Source organism: Cavia porcellus, unplaced genomic scaffold (assembly GCF_034190915.1).
Source record: "Cavia porcellus strain 051 isolate PalLab524CR breed Dunkin Hartley unplaced genomic scaffold, mCavPor4.1 scaffold_6, whole genome shotgun sequence".
NCBI classification, from domain to species: domain Eukaryota; kingdom Metazoa; phylum Chordata; class Mammalia; order Rodentia; family Caviidae; genus Cavia; species Cavia porcellus.
Window position 1 is genome coordinate 57,089,685 of NW_026947489.1, and position 21,880 is coordinate 57,111,564.

At 51.8% G+C, this 21,880-nt stretch overlaps 1 protein-coding gene across 1 annotated transcript; it reads right to left on the reverse strand.

The window, feature by feature from the left end:
• Positions 1-844: 844 nt before the first annotated feature.
• Positions 845-20,484, reverse strand: Gbx1 (gastrulation brain homeobox 1). The gene is made up of 2 exons (XM_005008452.4): positions 19,935-20,484; positions 845-3,193 (listed from the first exon to the last, which is right to left on the reverse strand). Exons 1-2 carry the CDS (start codon positions 20,467-20,469, stop codon positions 2,640-2,642), a joined length of 1,089 nt encoding a protein of 362 aa, XP_005008509.2. The 5' UTR covers positions 20,470-20,484; the 3' UTR covers positions 845-2,639.
• Between the last annotated feature and the right edge of the window lie 1,396 nt (positions 20,485-21,880).

Sequence of the window (21,880 nt, forward strand, 5' to 3'; positions counted from 1 at the left end):
TCTTGGTATCTCGGTTTCCTTCTAAGAACACCCTTCATCTCTGCGTCTTCCTGTCTCCACAGATCTTTTCATCTCTCCCTGAGCCTGGGTCCCCAGGTATCCTTCCTCCCCCGCAGTCTAGTCTTGATCTCTTTTCTTTTCCTCTTCTCTTTTTTTTTGTTCTTTGTTGGTTTTGTGAGACAGGGTTTGTATAGTCCAGGCTGGCTTCAAACTTACTGTGTAGTCCAAGTTGGCCTCAGACTTGCGGAGATTGTTCTGCTTCAGCCTTCCAGGTGCTGGGATTTCAGGTGGGCAGCACCACACCCAGCTTTGCATGATTTCCTACAGCTGTTCTTGCAGGGGTGGGTTTAAGTTTCTCCGTGAACCTGACGGAGGAGATGGAGCCCCTGAGCCCTGCTGGGTCCTGCCTCCCTGGCTGGCTCCCCCACCACCACAAAGCTTTCTGCTGTCTTCAGTGTCCTCCCTGGGAGACTCCGGCCACATGCTCTGCTGGTCAATGTGCACTTGAGTCCAGGAGGGGCCCACACAGCTGGCCATCAGGGGGAGGCTTGCAGCAGAGCAATTTGGAGGGCTCCGCAGGACAGGGTGTGCTGGTGGCAGGAGTCCACTTGCCTTCATTGTGCTCCTCGGTTATTCACAGAAGACCTGGGGACCTCTCTGTCCTGGTTTCTGAAGGACGAGACCTTGGTACATTTGGGTCCTGATTGTTCTGTGAACACCGCCTTTGGCGGTTACTCTGCTGGTGGCCCATGCTTTCTGTGACCCCTTGGCTCTGTGGCAGGTGTGGTAAGTGGTGCTCTGTGTGTGGCTTGCTCACGTGTGGGTAAATAACCAAGGAACACCGTTCAGAGAGGAAAGCAATTTTATTTCTTTGTCCGCGTCCCCTTTCGCAAAGCTGTGAAGTGCAAAGGTGGGGCCAGGTGTGTGGGACTCTGCTCCTGAACTTGGAAAATGCCAGCAGTGGTTGCCTCGGAGTCCTAAGACCCACCTGCTGGGGCAGCTGAGTCCTGCAGGCCCACATTAGGTGGCTGCACAAGCGACATGGAGTCACAGAGCCTCTGTGGTCCAGCCCTGCTGAAGGGACAGCAGCTCCTGCCATCCTTGACCCCTGCCTGGCCCTCTGGGTGCCATGTACAGGGCCAGGCTGTGGTGAGGGCGGCAGAATTCCCAGCCCTGCTGAAATGCAGCAGAGGACCAGAGGCAGCCTACCCTGGACCTGTGTCCTCCTGGAAAGCTGTGTCCTCTCCATCGCTGACCAGTCACCACTGTGGGCTGCTGTGGTGGGTTGCTAACACCAGCCAGGAGGAGGAAAGGCCAGGGAGAGGTGATCTCAGTTTCACCGCTTGCTTGAATGGATGAAACACTGGCTACTTTACCCTGGTGTCTCAGGATAGCCAGAAGTTGGCCTCTGTGGTGGTGAGGAGGCTGGCCAGGTGCTTGACCCCTGCTCTAGTACCCTAGTTCCTGGCTTTCCCTGCCTGCTCCATAGCCTGCCTATTTTCTCCATGGCCACATTTCCCACTGCCTTCCCCACTGAGTACAGGCCTTGTCACCACAGTATGATGCCAGCTGCAGTGGGTTTTATGACAGTCCTCACCCCCCTGCTGTCTCTGCAGCTGTATTCTGAGCCCTAGACTGGGGGTTGATTCTGTCCACCCATGCAGATGCTCAGTTTGCCAGCAGTGCTGATCCCAAAGCTCTTACCTGGTTCCTAGCCCCGTGGTCTAACCTGCCGTGCATGCCCTTCCAGGACCTTGGACTGTGGTCCTCTGAGCCCATTTGTTCTGTAATAGTAGATACTGTGGCAACTCTACTTCTGAAACAGGTGTGTCAGGGAGGAAGGAGCCCGTTCATGCTGGGAGGATGGAAACTTTTTTAAGGAGCTCACAGTGGGCCTGAGGGAGCCCCAGTCTTGTCCCAACCATAGACAGGACAGGTGACATAACCACAACTAAATGAGGGTCACCAATTTCATTTCCCTTTAACACCCACAAGAGTATCTTACCCTAGAGCCAGCCAGTGCTCCCAAGGGGAGGCAGGACTTACAAAGAAGTGAGGCTGTTTGCCCCATCAGGGCACAGGGACAAGGTGTGAGTGGGAACATGGAAGCCAAGCGACTTCCATGGATATGTTTGCGTGTCCTTGTACCAAAGAGGTCGGTCAGTGCCCACCCCAGAGCAATGACGAAATAAGCTCTGGCCGAGGACGGAGGAAACAGACCTCTCCCAACCTCTCTGAGGGTTGCTGACAGACAAGAGACTGATGGCTCCATATATACAAACTTTACACAAAATAAATAAGGAGCTGTGCTCCACCTAGCTGGGATGCCCTGGACCTCACCAGAAGCTGTTTAGTGCCTTAGCCAGAGTCCTCCAGACCCCAGATGTTCTGTGACCGCACCAACACCCCACCCAGGAGTCCGCCATGGTCCCCAGTGCTGCTGGGTCCTCAGAATCCAAGCCCTTGGACCTGAAGTCCCCAGTCCTAGAGACCTCTGAGATGGACTGGGGCCATGTACCCACATCTTCAGCCTGGCCAGAGTAGAGGGCACAGTTGGTCTCTGGGCTCAGTCTGCCCCTGCCCTTTGGTCTTGAACCCAGCAAGTATGGACCCAGTCCTCCAGGCCATGGTCCCAGATGTCAGGGCCGGGTACCCTGCTCCATCTGTTGGTGCTGGCTGCGCACAGCAAAGCGGTTGACGTGCACCGGTATGGGCACCACGATCTTGGGGTTTCTCACAGGCTCCCCAGAGCGGCTGCTCACGTTGCCAGCCTTGATGCGCTTCCACTTGGCCCGTCGGTTCTGAAACCAGATCTTGACTTGCACCTCGCTGAGCTTGAGGGCATGGGCGATCTGGGAGCGCTCGGTCAGGCTCAGGTACTTCTTGCAGTGGAACTCCTTCTCCAGCTCCAGCAGCTGCTCACTGGTAAAGGCCGTGCGGCGCCTGCGGCTCTTCCCCCCGGGCGCTGCCACCCCGGTGGCCACGGGCGTCCCTTCCTCAGCTCCAGTCCCCAGGCTTCCCTTGAGCTTCGGTTTAGATCCCAGAAGAGCCCCAGGGACGCCTGCAGAGCTGTCCAGGAAACTGTCGTCCTCACTGTCGCCGGCGGAGCCCTCTTCCTCCTGCTCACTGCCGGCTGGGTCGCCAGCAGGGGTCTCCAGCTTCTCCTCGTCAGAGCTGTAAACCTTCACCTCAGCTGCAGGGGGGCAAAACCAAGGGACAGCAGGAAGCAGGAGGGGTTGGAGGCGATAGAGCCAGGTGAGGACGGGAAGAGGGGCAGGGGAGACAAAGTGTGGAAGAAAGACATTAACAAGCACAGATCTATTATGGAGGAATGGGGGATTGTGTGTGGGGACCACCTCAGCTTTTCCCCCAACCCTACCTCATTCTCTGCAGCTTCCTGCAAGCCCAGGATCACTACTTGGGGGTCCCCTGTTTGCACGACACCTCCAAACCCAGGTCTGCTACCCCAGGAGGAAGCTGTTTGTCTTTGGGAACCTGCATCTGGCCCAGCTGCCAAAAGCTATTTCAGGGGTTGGGCTCTGACTCCCCACTTTTCCCTTGCTGCTTATTTCCTGATGGGACCTTCAGGGTCCTCTAGTCCTACCCCACACAAGTCTGAATCCAGGAAATTCAAGGGACTGAGGAGTGGGACGTTTCTTCCACAACCTTCAGAATCCTACCCTCCATACCTGCTGCTGGGGGCTGAGCCCAGGGCCGCCTGCACGCTAGGCAAGCACTCTACCGCTGAGCTGCGTCCCTAGCCTTCTTAATTCTTTTGAGACCTTTTGTTTCTTATGCAGTTCAGGCTGACCTTGAACTCACAGTGTGGCCCGTGTTGCCCTCAAACTCAGGTGATCTCTTGCTCGGCCTCCTGAGGGCTGGGATTACAGGTCTTGGGCACTACGCCTACCTCTCCTCCATTCTTAACCAGACCACAGTTTCCCAGCTGCGTGCCACCCCCTAGTCTGCGGTTGGACTTTCCTCCCAGACTCTCAACCTGGGATCCACTCGTAGTCCCAATGCTCGATTTTAAAATGACCTCTTTCCAACTTCCCCTGCCCTGGTTGCCAACCCTAGCAGTGTAGACAGCGGCTTCTCAGGGTTTGGGGCTCAGTGTTAGCCACGGGGACTGGCAGGGACATGGGGGCACGAGAAAGAAGCAGCAGAGGTGTAACAAGGGAAACAAAATGGCAAAAAAGAAATTTGGGCTCATTTAGTCGATGTCTGATTATTTACAATCACAGGCATTTAAACATTTTAATCCATACATAATTCTAAACCTTAATTCATCCACTGGTTTTTATCTTAGGCACAGATATGCTTGAGGAGGCTGCAGAAGGTACATTACAGATGCTTCCAGCATCGGGGTTCACAAACTCCCCTGTTTTCTGCCCAAAGGGAACAACAGGAACTTGAAAGATAGGAAGGAACAGAAGGACAAATTGGGCCATGTAGAGTATGCCTGTCATCCTGACACTCAGGAGGCTGAGGCAGGATGATCCCCACATTCATGGCCAGTCTGGATTAGAGAGCAAGCCTCTGTCCCAAACAATAACAAAGGGGCTAGGGAGTTAGCTTAGCAGCACAGTGCCTGCCTGGCAAGCATTAGGTCATGAGTTCAATCCCTGGTGCCAAAAAAAAACCCAAAACAAAAAGCTGCCTGCAAACAATAACAAAAGCCAAGCATGGTGGCACATGCCTATAATCCCAGCACTCAAGAGGCTGAGGCAGGAGGCAAATTTGCAAATTTGAACCTGCCTGGGTTGCTACGTAAGTGAGTTCAAGGCCAGCCTGCACTACATAGTGGGACCCTGTCTCAAAAACAATCAAACAAACAAAAATTAACCAAGGAGACAAGGCATGAGCTCTGTGATCGTGAACTCCTCCTGCACCAGGTCACAGATATCTTCTTTGGAGGATGGAGTCTCAGCCCCATCCCCTCTCCTTGCAGTCTGCCTCCTCCCTGTTCTCATCCTGAGGGTCTCCTCCTTGGGTTCCCGTGCTGCTGCTCCCATGGTCACTTCCTTTGCTTGCCCTCTTCCACGAGTGCCTGGAGCCTGTGCCGTCAGCAGGTGTCAGCTGTGGGTCCCCAGCTGTCAGCCACCTCTCACCCCTGGCCACGCCTTTCTGTCCCAGAGACTCCCAGGTTCCCTGTCTCACAGTACTGGAAACTACCCACACGGTGTGCCCAGTGTGGTCTTTAACTTCTGAGCCCCCTGCCTCGCTCTCCTGAGTAGAGAGGATCACAGTCGTGGGCCACCACAGCCAGCCAAACCTTGATGTTACCCTTCACCCCTCCCTCTGCCGCTCCACACCCAGGTCCCTCACAGCTTCTCTCCTGGCCTCCTCTCCTCACTGGTTCCCAATTCCTTCTCTTTCCTGTTCTGGACACCACGGTCTCCAAGGGCCCTGCTCAGCTGGTTCCTGGCCCCCTCCAGGTCCTTTCTGTGCAGCCAGGCTGCCCCTTGGCCACCTCGTGGACCGTGACCCCTGAGCTCCAATGCATCAGCTGCTACAAACACTCCACCACTGGATTTGCCTGGCAAACCCTTCTGGCAACCCCTTCCTAGCATTCAAGCACCATGGAGACAGGGTTTGAGATATATTTTATCCACGCCATGTCCTTGGGATCTCCAGTCTCCAAGGAGGACATCTGTGACCTGGGGCAGGAGCAGGCATGACCACAGCAACAAGAAGTTCACGATTACAGAACACACGCCATGTCTCCTTGTTCCTTTTTTCCAAAAAGGGAGGCAAGTTTTATTTTGGCTCACAGTGTGTAGAGGTTTCAGTCTGTAGCTGGCTGCTCCTAGAGTGGGCAGCCTCGCAGAGGGGTGGGACAGAGCCTGTTCTTTTTGCAGCTGCTGCTGTTTTGAGACAGGGTCTCACTATGGAGTGCAGGATGGCCTTGAACTTGCTTATGGAGCCCAGACTGGTCTCAAACTCATGGCGATCTGCACAGCTGGAAATTGTGAATATTTGTCATCCCAGCACTCAAGAGGCTGATGCAGAAGGCTTTCAGTGAGTTCAAGACTAGCCTGAACTACATCAGAAGACCCTGACAACTTCTTTTTTTTTTTATCTTTTTTTCATTTTTATCGGTACCAGGGATCGAACTCATAACCGCCTGCTTGCAAGGCAGGTGCTTATGCCGCTGAGCTAAATCCCCAGCCCCTGACCCTGACAACTTCTGTGTATATACCATCTCCCTCACATTTATTTATTTATTATTTATGGGGATTGAACTCAGGACATTTGCACTGAGCTACACCCTCAGCTTTTTTTAAAAAAACATTTTTTTTTTAAATTTTTGAGCTAGGTTCTTATAATTCACGAAGTTGCCCAGAGTGGGCTCAAACTTGGGGTCTTCCTACCTCAGCCTCCCAAAATGCTAGAATTACAGGCATGGGACACCACACCCAGCAGTCTCTCTCCTTTTCTTTCCATCTTTGTCCCTTCCCTTTCTGAACCCCTTCTGAGGTTCCCCCACCCCTGCCCAGTGCGGTGCTCACAAGACACTACTCGAACACAACTATCCCTCTGTCCCACAGCCCCAGGACACCCACGAGGAAAGTTGGGTCTTAGCCACCTCATCATGCTGAAAGAAATGAAGGACAGTCCCACTGCCACTACTAAAGCCTCTGGCTTTAATTTTTATAACATACCTTGTAGTAAAGAACCACAGAGGGAGCCACACACACACCTGTGAAGCCTCATGCCGACAGCACGATATTTTAAACAGTGCTAAAGAGACAGAACTGGATTCCAGGGCTTGGGGGGTGAAACATTTCCTGCAGCGCAGGCACCCAGGAGGAGGTCCATAAATCTAAGCTGATGATGACTGAGATGGGCTCCCAACGCCTGAGTCTGGCAGAGCCCCCAAGATCCTCATCCATCGCTGTCTGCAGCACATCCAAGATGCTGCCCTCTGTACTACGCCCAGAGCCACAGAGCAGCACAGCCCGTGTCGCTCTGGGCTGAGATTCTTTTCTTTTTTACTGGTACCAGGGATCGAACTCACGACCATGCGCTTGCAAGGCAGGCGCTTATGCCACTGAACTAAATCCCCAGCCCCCTCTTGGGCTGAGATTCTTATCCAGATGTACAGGGAGCGGTGGACGCCCACCACAGCACCATTATGGTCCCCACAGGAGGACTCACATAGCCATCGGGACAGAGACCTGGAGAGCCCCGGCATCCAGGGCTTGGAGGACATTGTGTGAAACCCCCAATGAGGACAGAGCTGGGAGAGGAGGATGGGCTAGGGCAGGCAGAGACAGGACTGGAGCTGGGGTCCAGAGGGCTCTCGAAGGGGCAGAAGAGAGAAAACATGAGCAGGGCACAGTGAAGGGGCTGAAAATTTTCAAGAAGGGATACAGAAAATAGGTGGAGAGGAAAGAAAAGACATTTTTTAAAAATACCTCCATTGGGGCTGGGGATTTAGCTCAGCGGCATAAGTACCTGCCTTGCAAGCAGGCAGTCATGAGTTCAATCCCCAGGACCGATTTAAAAAAAAAAAAAAAAACCTCCATAGCCAGGTGTGTTGGTGTCTGCCTATAATCCTAGCACTTAGGAGGCTGAGGCAGGAGGATCCTGCATGTTTGAAGCTAGCCTGGGTGACATGAGGAACCCCACCACCATCATCCCTACATGGATGCAGTTGGAGCCAAGCCAGGCATTTCCGGCCAGTCAGTGGCTCTTTGCTGGCCCAGCAAGGGAGCACCAAAGACTCAAAGCTGAGACAGGGAAGGGGACAGTGGAGAGGGGACAGGAGACAGGACATCCCACCACCAGGAAGGGAGAATGAGCACAGGCCCTGCTGCCTGCTGTGTCCCCTGACTTAGCAGGGAGCAAACAAACTATTTTCTCCGAGCTCATTCACAGTATCCATGCACAAATAATGACACAAAACTGTCTTTAGAATTTTGTCATCAACTAGAAATTGACAGAAATAGCAACTTTTTAATACAACTTCTATTTGCAAAATCTGCTTTAGAGGAATTGGACTCGGTGTTGCTGTTGGCTGATAACAAAAATATGGACAGACAAAAGACTGAGCGTTTTACAGGAGAGTACTGATTCTAGTGAGAACGCTTTTGGCAAAAGGAAAATGTTTAACTTGAAAACGATTTGGCTGAGCCAGCCAGCCGGAAAGGTCCCACCCTAAATGTGTGGGGCTATTGTTCCTGGTACCAAGAAGATGCTGTCTGGGCCTGGTGGCACTCGCCTATAACCCCAGCCCTCTGGAGGATGAGGCAAGAGGATCACTGTGAGAAATCAAAGTCAACCTGGGTCACATGGTGAGTTCAAGTCCAGCCTGGAATAGGCCAAAAAAAAGGCGGGGTATGGCTGAGGCAGGAGGCTCACGTAGAACTCAAGGTCAGCCTAGACTATGGAGTGAGACTTTGTCTCAAAATGCCCCCAAAAAGGGGAGCCTACCATTCATTCTCCAAAAAGATTACAGTCACCATGGTTCCCACTCCTCACTCATCATCTTGGTCAGTGGAGCTGTTTTCCTGCTCCACTTCCCTGCTGTGATGACAGCTCACTCTTGGGTGGTTCCACACTCATGCCCCCAGCTTCATGTCTGGCCCTGTGCCACCTGTGGTGTGTGAGGACGGGCACTCACTTTGCCTTCTCTCTGCTCTTCCTTATCCTGATCTCCAGATCAACATAACAATTCTCTCTGCCACCACCCAGAGACCCCTCCAGCCTGGTGACAAGACCAGGTGATTCCTGCTAGGCTCCTTTCCTGATATCACTAACACGGCCACAGCCAAGAGCACCTTTGCGGTGACCTCTAAGTTTTCTTTTTGGGATACAGGATCTCATTACATATTCTAGGCTGGCTTTGAATTTGTGGCTATCCTCCTGTCTCAGCCTCCCAAGTGCTCGGATTTCAGGTATGCACCACCATGCCCAGCTTTCATGACCTCTAATCTTTCAAAATATTTTTCACATATCATATTTTACCCTTAAGCAACTCACTGAGGCACAGCAGAACTGCCATTATTGTAACAGGAGACTTCATTATCTTATTTTCAGGTGCAGAAACACCAGAGTTTAAGAAAGACTAAATGATTTCCTGAGTCCCACAGCTAGGGGCCTTGTCTGTCTTTGGAATCTTGGTCTCCCAAGTCTCCTGCTAACACTGTTGTAATCCCAGCACTCAGGAGGCCAAGGCAGGAGGATCGCATCGAGGCCAGGGCCAGCCTGGACTGCACAGCGAGACCCTGCCTCAAAAACTCCAAAATAAATAAATTTGCCATGAGAGAGGCCTCCCTCACCCACTTCGCCTGACCTGTAAGCAAGTTATTTTCTCGTATTTTTTCTTCCTGAACTTACCAGTGTATGTGATGTAATCATCTTGTCAGTGTTACTTTTAGTTGGAAAATACATTTTCTAAGTTTAAAAATAATACTGACAGCCAGGCTATGCCTAAATCCTGGATATTTAGAGGCTGAAGCAAGAGGATCCGAGTTCTAAGCTGGCCTGGCTGACTTAGTGAGACCCTGTCTGAACATGAAAAAGAAAACATAAAAAAATGAAGTCCGCTGGCAGAGTCCTGCTGAGTTCCATCTCCGATGCTGTAAAAATAAAATATGAATTTTAAAACTTGCTAAACTACAGAAACAGCTGGGCAGTGTCACCTGGCTTTTCTTCTTGTCAGTACTAGGGAGTGAATGCAGAGCCTTCTCACTGAGCTGCATTTACAGCCATTGATTTTTATTCTGAGACAGGGTCTTACTAAATTACTAAATTGCCCAAGCTGGACTCAAATTTGTCATTCTCCTGCCTCAGCCTCCCAAGCAGCTAGGATTACAGAATAGTAGAGCACTTTCTGTGCAGGAATCAGAAAGAGCCCACTTCTTAGAGCGGCAGGAAAATTCGGACACTGCACCTCCTTCGGCTTTCTCCTCACAGGCCTGGCTTCAGACCCTCACCCAGCCTGGCGGCCTGTCCTCAACTCCTGGGCAGGCCAGGGGGACGTTCTGTGTTCCCACTTAGTACTACTCCCTAATCCCACAATGAAATGAAGCAGACTCTGCTCTTTGCGTTGGTTCAGCCACAGGCTCCGCCCCAGATTTGCTCACCCAATCACACCTCCCTAACTGCCTGACCACATGACCCAGCTCTGACCAATCACAGCATACCATCTCCTAGGGCCATCAGCCATCCAGAACTCACCACATAGCCCAGGCTGGCCTTGAACCCCAGGTCTTCCTGCCTTAGCCTGCTGACTATTTGCGTTTCTGGACCCATGAGGGCACTTTGCAGTCACAGGGATCAGTAAATGCCCTTTTCGCCTAAATTAGTGGCAATGGCTCGGAGGCCAGAAATCTCCAATGTCATACCTACAGATCCTCCATCCAAATCCACCCTTCTCTTCAGTGAAATTATTCAGAATCGCAACACTCCAAATCCCACCAGTTTCAAATTCATTTGAGCTCTTTAAAAATCTGAATCAATCCGGGCATGGTGGCTCGCTTCTGTAATCCTGAACTCAGTGGCTTGAGGCAGGAGCATCATTCAGAGTTTGAGACCAGCCTGAGCTACATAGTGAGTTTAAAACTACATGGCAAGGCCCTGTCTCAAATAAATAAACAATCAAAAAATAAACCAAACAAACAAATAAATCTGAATTCACCTGAGTGTGAATTAATTTAATTTGGCAATTCTGCTCCTAATATCAAATAGAGACCAGACATAAAAGGGAGAAGGGAGCCAGGCATGGTAGTGCACACCTGAAATACCAGCATTCAGAAGGCTGAGGCAGAAGGATCTCTGTGAGTGTGAGGCCAGCCTGCACTGCACAGTAAAACCTTGTCTCAAAATAAGACCAATAATAATAATAGTAATAATAATAATGATGATGATAGAACAGGGATTTTAAGAGAGAAAAAGGAGAGGCTTTTTTCATTGTGAGGAAGGGATAGGTGCCTATGGGACAGCAAAGCCCCAGCAAGAAGGAGCTGAGGACAAGCTAGAAACCCCCCTCCCCTGCTCAGCACCATGCCTGTTCCCGCTGCCTGGGCAAAAACACTTCTCAGGCCACACTGCTATCCACTGCCATCCTCCCCAGGAGCACAGGTGTGACCGAAAACTACAGTGAATGCTTACTTTTTTGTTTTTTGTAGCAGGAATTGAACTCAGGTTCTTGTGCTTGCCAGGCAGGGACTGTGTCCCTGAGCTATATGCCCAGCCCTGAACATTTACTTTTAAAAATGTATCACGGTGGGGCTGGGGATTTAGCTCAGCGGCATAAGTGCCTGCCTTGCAAGCAGGCAGTCGTGAGTTTGATCCCTGGTACCGATAAAAACGAAAAAGACCAAACAAAAAAAAAGTATCACAGGGGCCAGGGATACAGCTCAGCAGCATAGCACCTGCCTGGCAAGTCCTGAGATACATCCCCAGTACCAAAAAAAAAAAAAAAAAAAAAAGTATTATGGTAAAAGTCACAATGCCATTTATTCCCCCCAAATCCTCCTCCTGTCTTGGAGCCCAATCATCCTGTGGTTCCTGCTACTTTTGGCAACAAGGACACCACGTGCTTTCATGAGCTGCCTTTCCTCCGATGGCACCAGGTAGCAGCGTTCACAGGGTTTGATCAGACCTCATAGAGACGCTCGAGAAAGACTTCCAGAACTTCCCAGAAAGTGGGTAAAAACCCTAGGATAAATGTGCTTGAAATGAGGATCTGGAGGGGAATTAATGGCAATGTGTTTTTTACTGCAATAAATATATATTTTTTTTTAAAATTTGAGACAGGGTCATGTTATGTAGTTCAGATTGGCCTTGAACTTACTTTGTGGTCTAAACTGTTCTCCAGCTGGAGAAGATCCTCCCACCTCAGGCTCCTGAGTCCGGAGGTGCTGCTATGCCTGCTGAACTTTTTGAAAGATTTAAAAATTCAAAAAAAAAAAGATTTAAACATTCACTGCATTTCAATCAAACTTCCCATCTACCCTCATTAGAACACTGTCATCTTCCTATTCCACCCCAATACAACGCGCTCTCCCAGTGGAATTCCTTGAGGGGTCTCAGCCACTTCAAGTGCAATGACAATGACTGTACCTGGCTGGCACCTGTTACTTCCAGGACTCTGCGCAAAGACCCCAGTAGCTGACATGCCACTCAGGTCACTATGGCCCTCATTTCGAGCCAGGAAAGACACTGAGATTTTGCCGGTTAGGACTTTTGATGCAAATCACAGAGGAGGAGTGGCACCCAGCTCTGTGGCCCCCAGCGCTGTCTAGGCCCAAGCCTGTTCTGCCCACTGTGCTCCACCACACACATAGCTAAGGTCCAATACAAAAAGCCACAGGGTCTCTCTGTGTAGCCCAGATGACCTTGAACTCACAGTGATCCTCCTGCCATAGGCATGTGCCACCGTGTCGGGATCTCTCATTTCCCATGACGGTTATCACAGCCATGGCTCTGGCATCTCCTCCCCAATCCTGGATGGCAAAACCTCTAACACCAAAGGGTCCTGGCCTGATTTCACCTCAATACACATGCAGCCAGTGGCCTCTTCCTCCTCCACAGCCACCCAGCATCAGGAAGCCCAGACTCTCTCCGGGCCTTGGGTCAGGGAGCCTTTTTATTTTTTCCAATAAAGAAACAATTGTTGGGGCTGGGGATTTAACTCAGCAGCATAAGCGCCTGCCTTGAAAGTGCATGGTCCTGAGTTCGATCCCTGGTACCAACAAAAAAAAAAAAAAAAAAAGAAAGAATTGTTAATAAAGGTATCCTTAGAGATGAAAACAGCACTGTAAAGCTGGAAATGACCTTGGAGATCACCAATTTCAAGCCCCTCATTTTACTAATGACACAGACACGTGATTTAGCTGAGGCCACCAGGTCACATGCTCAGAGATGTGCCCAGCATAAGCATCTCATTCTTCCCTCCTCCCCACCCTTACAGTCACATCTTTCTTCCCAGCTTACAGGTTCCATCTTCTTCATGGGTCTGCTTATAACCCCATTTTCTCTACAGGTCACAGTCAAAAAATCTGAGCCAGGCATGATAACAAACGCCTCTGTAATCCCAATGCTCTGGGAGGATGAGGCAGGAGGACCTAGGATTTGAGCCAAGTCTGGATCATTTAATGACTTAGTAAGGTCCTATCTTAAAATAAAGAATAAAAGGAAGGACTGGGCATGTGGCTCAGTGCTCAGGCCCAGGATTCAGTCCCAGAAGAAAGAAACAGATCTTAGGTTTAGACTTTGATGAAAAAAAAAAAAGAAACAGAAGGAGCAGGAGCAGGGGAGGGACCCGTCCTGGTAGCCCTGGGCCCCAAGTGTCTCCATCTTTGCCAGGGCTGTCTGTTCACAGCCGTCATCCTGGCACAGGGCTCCCATCCTCACACAGGGGCCATGTTGTCCCTTCTGAGATGGCCATACAACAGTGGTCCTTTCCTGGGACAGCTGCATCTGACCTGTACAGACCACAGGTGCCCATCTCCACCTTCCTCCCTGTCAGGCTGGCACACAACCCTCGAACCTGCACAGCCAATACATTTTTAGGAAAGACTTGTAGTCCCTTCCTATGGCCTCCGCAGCAATGCTGGCCTGACCACTGCAGAGACTCGGTCCCCATCATTGTCCAAACACAAGTTACCGCTCCCTGCTCCAGCCTGGAATCCAAAGTTCTCTCCCCACCAAACTCTTCTCTTTCTCATCATTCCCAAGTCCTGTTTGCACATCAGTCCTACCTGTTTCTTTTCTTTACTATTTCTAATTCCAAGTGCATGGAGCCGGGGATTTAGCTCAGCGGCATAAGCACCTGCCTGGCAAGCTCAAGGTCACAAGTTTGATCCCTGGGACCAAAAACAAACAAAAAGACCTTTGTTGTCCTACTACTTCCAAGATTTCTCATCTAGCTTCTGGCTGCAGCATTTATCTCAATGCAAAAGCACTTGGCTCACGATCTAATGTTTCTCCCTCTTTCCAATTAAAATATTTCCCCTTCATTATTCCAATTATTGCCAATCCTGTCTTGCTAGGACACACTTCCTGCCCGCCTTCCATCCCCCACTTATCTCTTCCTCATCCGGAGCTCATATCTCTCCCCGTATTTTCACAACTGCCACTGATAACGTGCCCACCCTGCAAGTTACCTTCACTGTGGCAAAAGACACCAAGCAAACACACTGTCCCGTCTGTCCCATAAAACTGTTTCCTATGGGTCACTCCTGTCTCAGCCAGAGGCTCTTTGGGGGGAGGGGTTGAGAAAGAATCTCACCATGCAGTCCAGGCTGGCCTCAAACTCAGAGTGACCCTCCTGCCTCAGCGTCCTAAGTGTTGGAATTACAGGTGTGTGTCACTATGCCTGGCCTCTTTGGTCTTTCTGTGTTGTAATTCTTTGACACTCAGATAAAAACTCTAGCCTCTTCTCAGAAAAATGTTCATAGGTGTATAACATAAACACACAAGATTACATGTAAAGAAAAAAATGGGGGGACATTACTGGGGATTGAACTCCAGGTCTTTGTGCTGAGAAATATCCCCAACTCTTAATTTATTTATTTTTTTTATTTTGAGACAGGGTCTCCCTAAATCACTAAATTGTCCAGGCTGCCCCAAACCTGTGATCTTCCTGCCTCAGCCTCTCAGACAGCTGGGATTACACGTGTGCATTATCACATCTGGCTGAAAAGCCTATTCTATAACATATAGCTATCAAATATTTAAAACTGTTTTGTGATGTGATAATGTTTAATTCATTAAGCAAGAGCTCTCCAAAGACTATAAACTTTATTTTACTTTTTTGGGAGGTGAGGGTTGAGACAAGGTCTCACTATGCAGTTCAGGTTGGCCTCGAACTTGATATGTAGTCCAGACTGACCTCAAACTCACAGTGATCCTCCTGCCTCAGTCTCCTGAGTGCTGGGATCACAGGCATACCCTACCACACCTGGCCTGAGACTATAAATTTTAAAAATAAAGGGGTTGGTGATTTAGCTCAGCAGTGTAAGCACCTGCCTGGCATGCCTGAGGTCATGAGTTCGATCCCCAGTACCAAAAAAAGAAAAGAAAAGAAAGAAAGAAAAAAAATTTTTTAAATAAAAATATCTGTAATTTTTATCAGTGGCAAAAACCTTGCATTTGTACTGATTGGAGCCTATCTCCACAATTAAAGAAAGTGCTAGATCTGAGTTATAAGTTAGAATAAAGATATAATTTTTCTTTCACCTGCAGTTGACGGATCAGGTCTCTGAAGTCAAGCTGAGATCCCAGCTTTCAACATGGGATCTAAGACTAAGGACAGGGACATGGAAAGGGACATTAAGAATCATCTGAATCGGGGCTGGGGATTTAGCTCAGCGGCTTAAGTGCCTGCCTTGCAAGCAAGCAGTCGTGAGTTTGATCCCCAGTACCGATAAAAAGGAAAAAAGACAAAAAGAAAAAAAAAAAAAAAAGAATCATCTGAATTTAAAATATTTGGTCTGCTGGGCATGGTGGTGCAAGTCTGTAATCTCAGCACCCTAGAGGCTGAGGCAGAAAGATTGCTGTGAGTTTGAGGCCAGCCTGGGCTACACAGTAAGCTCAAGGCCAGGCTGAACTACCCAGTGAGACCCCATCTCAAACAAAACAAAACAGTGATAAAAAAAAAAAAATACATAAAGTCTGGTCGAGAAGAGCAAACCAAAATCTAGGCAAGTTACATGATCAACTCTCCCTAAGTATCCCAAACACAGCAAGCCCATCACAGACACACAATAAAATGTTCCCCGCTAGAAACAGGCACTTTGCCAGTGTTACACATCCAAAGAGTGCAAAGCTGAGATTCGAACCTGTGTGTCACAAGCCCTAAATAACTGCTCCCTGAAGCACATCAAGGCGACACCACATTTGCTTCTTCCTAAGTGTCCACATGCCAACCACTCGCACTGTGTGATCTGTCCCCGAAGTTCTAGGAAAGCGTACTGTAGGTCTCCACCCCCCTCCGAAATCCTCTCTCTCCTGTCTTACAACAGGCATCTCGGTTCTACCACGAATGATCGTTTCCTGTTTTTGTCTCCTTAGGAAACACCGTATCATGACAGTTACAAGGGCTACCTGCTCAGAAATTAACTGGTGGTCATCCAAAATGCTCCCTAGCAACAATCAGGAGCTTAGTGGTAGCAATCAGCCCCCCAATATCAGTTTCCCTGGTCTCCTGCTATTATTGCTACCTGATTCAGAAAGTTGCGATCTTTATCCATTACTATTTTTTAAAATAATGTTCACTGCACTCCCATCTCTAAGGCTTGTGCCAGCCCATTCTCTTATCTCCTACCATACTGACTACATACACATGCATTTCTTCCTCCTGAACAGCACAGTCACTGTCCCTCACATCAGTCCCTCCCTGATTTTCTTATACCTCTGTCAAACCCTTTTGCTCTCAGCCAGTGTGTTTCTTCCACAAACGAACTGCTGCCCTGCGCTCTCCTGATTTCAAGTTCCTCTCTGCCTTTCCCCAGGCACTCGGCACCCTCTGCCAGCCTCGCCTCTGTGACACAAATCTGCACAGCATTTTGCACACCACAGTTCAGTCTCCATGACGCTCAGCCAGGACTCACGCAAACCTGCAGATATCCCCGCCACCTCCACCCATTCCCCTGGAGGTGGGATTCTGCGTCTTCCTGTTGTAGGGAACTTACTACTCTCTTCCCTCCACTATTTCTGGATTATTCAAGGGCCCATCCTGCATGCTAGTCTGAAGCTCCTGCCGTTACTTTCACACAATTCCATCCGTACAGCTCTCTAGAGGTACTGTGTTACATATGGTCACCACCAGCCACGTGAGACTCCCAACCCCGTGAAACATGGTTAGGCTGAACTGAGATGGGCTGGGAGCGTGAAAATACACACTGCATTTGGAACACACAGTACAAAAACAGCATAGGGAAGATACATTAAAAGCTGAGAGTGGTGGCGCACACCTGTAATCCCAGTACTCGGGAGGCTGAGGCAAGATCCCTAAGAGATCAAGAGTAGCCTGAGCTACATAGTGAGTTCAAGGCCAGCTACACTATGTAGTGAGACCCAGTGTCCAAAAACAAACAAATTAAAATATTAAAATATTCATGTAAATTAGTGCTAACATGAAAATACTTTCGACAAAAGAAAGCATATTCTTAAAAATCCATCTGACTTATCCCCCATCCCTTTTAAATGTGGCTGAAAGTCCTGCCCTGTCGAGCTCATAGCTCGCCATGCTCCAAACACAGGATCCCTGTCAGTCTCTCTCTCCCGCCCTCCCATGCTCCGCAGTTCTTATCAGCTGCAGACACCGCTTCTATCCCTAGAATCCTGTGGTGATGAAGTCCTGTTTGGGCTTCATCAGTTGTAGTAAGAGAGCGGTGTCTGTCTTAACTCCCTGATAATTAAAAGAAAAATAGTCCTTGTAGTCCTCTCCCTCCCCTCCAAAAGAACCTCATTCCTCATCCCCCCAAGGATCCTACCTTCACTGTAAGTTTACTGAAGGGGCTGGTAATTGTGAATTAATAGTTTCAGCCCCATGTCACCCATTCCCAGCAGCCACCCCTGCTTCATGTCTTATTCTCCCCAGTGACCCAAACGTGGTACATCGGTTTCGCTATTGCTGCAACATGGACAAGGGTGCTGTCACCCCCAAATGCACCGGATGTCTAACATTTTGGAACCACGTTTTCTTTTTGCAGGCATCTCAGGGAACACCCACAGTTGAGAAGGTGGGTGTGAGCGGCTGTGGAGACAGGGAGAGAAGGTTGGGAACGCTGCAGGAGGGATGGACAGGCTAGTGGGCAGGCACAGGCACAGCTGACCCCAACCCCAAACCAAACCCTGCACCTTCTGGATGTCCCTTCTGGAGCCTGCCCTCCTGACTACTCTGCCCGCTGTCTCGTGTCTCCCAGGGCTGAGGGGCGACCTTCAACCCATAATTCTCGAAGTCTTCCCCTGCAAGGTTTTCCTCCCAGCATGCTTAGCAACAAAGCCGTTGCCGGATTTCAAGAACAACTCGATCCTCTGTTTTGGCTTCCAACAGTCTCCTTGGATAAGGAGGACTTTTCCTTCATCATTCCATATACATCCCAGTTCCCCATCACTCCCAGGACTGGAAACCCCTTTAAAGAAAACCATTCCTAGTATAAAACTATTTCAGCCCCTGTTTTTGTGTTATTTTCTGTTCGTTTTTGGTACCAGGAATCGAATTCATGACCTTGCGCTTGCCAGGCAGGCACTTAGGCGGCTGAGCTGCATATCCGGCCCAGCCCCGTTGTTATTTCTTTAGCTGTCTCCCAGGCCTGCCGAGACAGAACTTTCAGGCCAGTGCAATTGCTCACGTTCTCTTTCACACAGTCCAGAGCCTGGCTTTCTATACGGAAAGCTCATTCCTTGTTTCTTTCCTCTGTTCTCACCTCCACACTTCTCTACCATTTTTTCCCCCTGCCTATTCCTCTCCATCCACATCTGATTTCATCGCCAAAATTCTATCTGCTTCAGAAAAGAACCCCATTATACATATGGGTCCAAATAAGGACTGGGGAGACTGGACAGTGTAGACAAGTTGCTGTGGTCTGAGGACTCCTCTAATTCTTTCCACCTAGGGACCCATCTGCCTGTTCCCCAACTCCTCTGTCCTAGGTGTGTCTGCTCTCTGCCTGTGTTTTCTGCCTGCCTTCATTCCATCCTGTTCTGAAAATTCCACTAAGCCTTCTTAGACACCCCTGCCGGCTTCTCCGCCCTACCTCTGGCCCCCTCATCACACAGACATTTCCTCCTACCTTTGTGTCCTGCAGTTTTCCCTAGGGTCCTTCCTAGGTGAGCTGCTCTGACTTCTGCCATGGGATCCTTCCACCCCAGCCAGGTACAAACCAAAAAGAAAACAACAGCTGTGTCCCCTGAGCCCAAATGCCCACAATCAGAGGAGGAAGAGGGAGACCAGCTCTGGGCAGTCCTTGGGGTCTAGAAGAGTGACCAGCCATTGGCACAATTCCAAGGAGAGCCAGGAGCCTGTCATTCGGAGCAGCCTTGTCCAGCCAAGGACTCTGGGGTCCCCGTCCCCTCCACTGGAGTCAACTGGGCCTTCTGGGGTTATTTCCACCTGCTAAGCTGGGGACATTCACCCTGATGCTAAGGAGGATGCTACTTCACAGCCCACACTTATGTATGGCCCTATTTTTCTTAGATTGTCTAAGTTTTGGATTTCAGAAACCTGCATCTGCCTGGATAGGAGACAGCTTTTCTAGTTTCTAATGGTTAAGTAGCAATAGAGAGGATAGCTAGGCGCTAAGTGCACTGATTCCAAACAGGGATCTTTCATTTCGCCCTGCCTCTGTGGAAAGCGTGTCCTTCCCAGGGCTCCTGAGTGATCTTTTAGCTGAATCCACACCAGATTCTCAGCTGGCGGTTTTTAGAGCCACACCCAACTCGACCCAGCATAAAGCCTCTGGGCCTCCCTGCAATCCTGGTCCCCCCGCGGTGGGAGGTGGGAGGCCCGCTACCTGGTCTTCTAGGCTTAGTTTGGAAGCTGTCCATTCACAAGTAACCTCTGCTGCCGAGGTGAAGCCACAGGCACCTTTAGACCCGCTCTGTGCCTGAGCGCGGCTACCTAAGTACGGAAGGTCAACGCAGTCTTCTCAGGACCAGACGCGCCCACTTTGCCAGATTGACAGCTGTCTCCACGCACCCTCTCCCTGGGGCCCTAGGTGCACCCTCGACCCCACCCGATACAGAGAAAACCGCAGGGATTCAGAGGCTGGAGGGCGACAGCGCTCGGGAGGCTAGGGCTTGGAAGAGACTGAAATCTCTGGCGAGGTTTTGGCGCTCTGCAGCCCGAGGAGCACCGGCTGTGGGCTCAGCGAAGGTGCGTTGGGAACTGGGTTGGAGTCGGTGCCCGTGAGCGCCGGGTGCAGAACCGCTACGGGCGGCTCTGTCGAGCGCGTCCCACGCCCGCCACTTACCCGGCAGACTCGGGAAAGTCTCTGCGAAGTGCGCGGGCGGGGGCGGCGGCGGCTCGGCCACTTTGTCCCGCGCTGGCAGCAGCTCCTCAGCATCCAGGGCGCCCTCTGCTCGGCGGGCGCCCGGCTCAGGGATGTTGCTCGCGGCAGCGTTGGCGGTGGCGAGCTCGGGGGGCCCGTAGAAGGCGGCGTCGGGCGGCTCGGCGAAGCTGGGCAGCGCAGTGGTCAGCGCCACCATGGAGGGCACGGCCTGGCCCAAGCCCGCGCAGAAGGAGTTGGAGAGGCGGCCGGCGAAGGAGGCGAGCGGGGCGAGCGGAGGGAGGCCGGCGGGCAGCGGTGCGGGGCCGAGCGCCTGCGGCAGCACGAGTGGCCGGTAGGGCACGAACATGGGGTAGCCGGTGTAGAGCAGGTGGCCGGCGCGCGGTGGCGGCGGCCCGATCAGCGCGTCGATGGAGAAGGCAGCGCCCGGGCCCCCACCGCCCGCGCCCCCTGCGCCCGCGCCCCCGGGGCCCGCGCCGCCGCCGCCTGCCCTCTGCATCGCGGCCGCCCCGGGGCGCTGCGCTCCGGGCGCCGCCGTGCGCCCCGCGGCTCGGGCGCCCCGCGCGCACTCGCAGGCGGCGGGCGGGCAGGTGGCGGCGGGGCGCGGGCTCGGCGCAGTGAGGCTGGGGCGCCGCGCCGCCGCGCTCATAAGGAGGGCGGGGCGGGCCGGGGGTGTCGCCCTCTGGACTCATCCATCTTCCTCAAATTACGCTTCGCTTCCTCCTCCGCCCGCCCGCCGCGCCGCCCCGCGCCGGCCCGCGCTCCTGCGCAGCGGCTCCTAGCGCCCGGCCCGGCCCGGCCGGACCCCGCCTGCCCCCGCGGCCCAACCAACTATTAGTAATGGAGATTGATGAGGCCGGACGCGCCGCTTTGTGAAAGTTTGCGGCCGGCCGGCGAGGGGGCGGCAGCAGCTGCCCGCGCTGTCCCTTCCCCGCCCCCAGCTCGGCCCACCCGGCCCGGCTCGCAGAGCGAGGATGGGCGACTCGGTGGGGGACCCTGCGTCCAGTCCCCTCCCGCCTTCCGTGGGACCCTGTCCCCCAGCCCCGCGCGCATCTTCGGTGGAGCGATCCACGGCGCGGGGCCCCGGGAGCCCGGGCTCAGCGGCTGGGGCACGCTCGGGTGGGGGGCAGCTAGGCCGGGGTCGGGGCCTCGTCCTCCCCTGCGGAACCTTCCACCCGGCTCTGCCCCATCCCTGCCTCTATTTTGCTGGCACCAGCTCATTCCCTCCTCCGGGGCTCAACCTCCTTCTCCGACCTCTGTAGGTCATTTCCTCGAGGGCTGCCCTGCCACGCACTTACCATTCCTCCACCTCGCCCCCTCCACCTTTCTCCCGGCCTTTACCATCCTTTCCTTCCCCTCTCGCTTCTCCCCATACAGCCCTCCTTTTTATTTCTATTCCTGTCATTTGATTAGCTTTTCTCTATCTCTCGTCCCCAGCCCAGTCCACCTGTTTTCTTTCTTCATCTCATTCCTTGTCTTTATCGCCTGTCTGTCTGTCTGTCTCATCTCTCTCACTTGCTCTCTCCCTTTCTCCCGCTATTAATTTCCCTGATTGGCTCAGCTACAGGCCGCTGATGAGCCCTATTCATTCCTGGGCCTGACACTCTCGACCTGCCCTGGCTGATTGCTGGGGGCTGGCCCCTGAGCGCTGATGAGCCCCGAGGGTCAGCAACGCTAATTATCCACTAATTGCAGATGACTCTGCTCACCTCCCCCATTCTCAACATAGAAATAGTGGCGCCTTTAACCTCCACCCCCCATTCTGGGCAGTGGAGTTGTCAGTTCAGAGGCAAAAGTCACAGGCACTTTGACTTCATAGGCTCTTCCGGTCAGGGTAGGAGAGAGGCTGGAGATGGATGAGAGGACAGTAGAGGGACACAGAGCCAGCCTGGCCGGCTAGAGTGAGCTCA

Coding starts and splice junctions, on each gene's coding strand:
- Gbx1 (XM_005008452.4), bottom strand. CDS start 20,469: ATGCAGAGGGCAGGCGGCGGCGGCGCGGGCCCCGGGGGCGCGGGCGCA. Junction 3,194..19,934: donor GACTTTCCCGAGTCTGCCGG/GTAAGTGGCGGG, acceptor GCCCCCCTGCAG/CTGAGGTGAAGGTTTACAGC.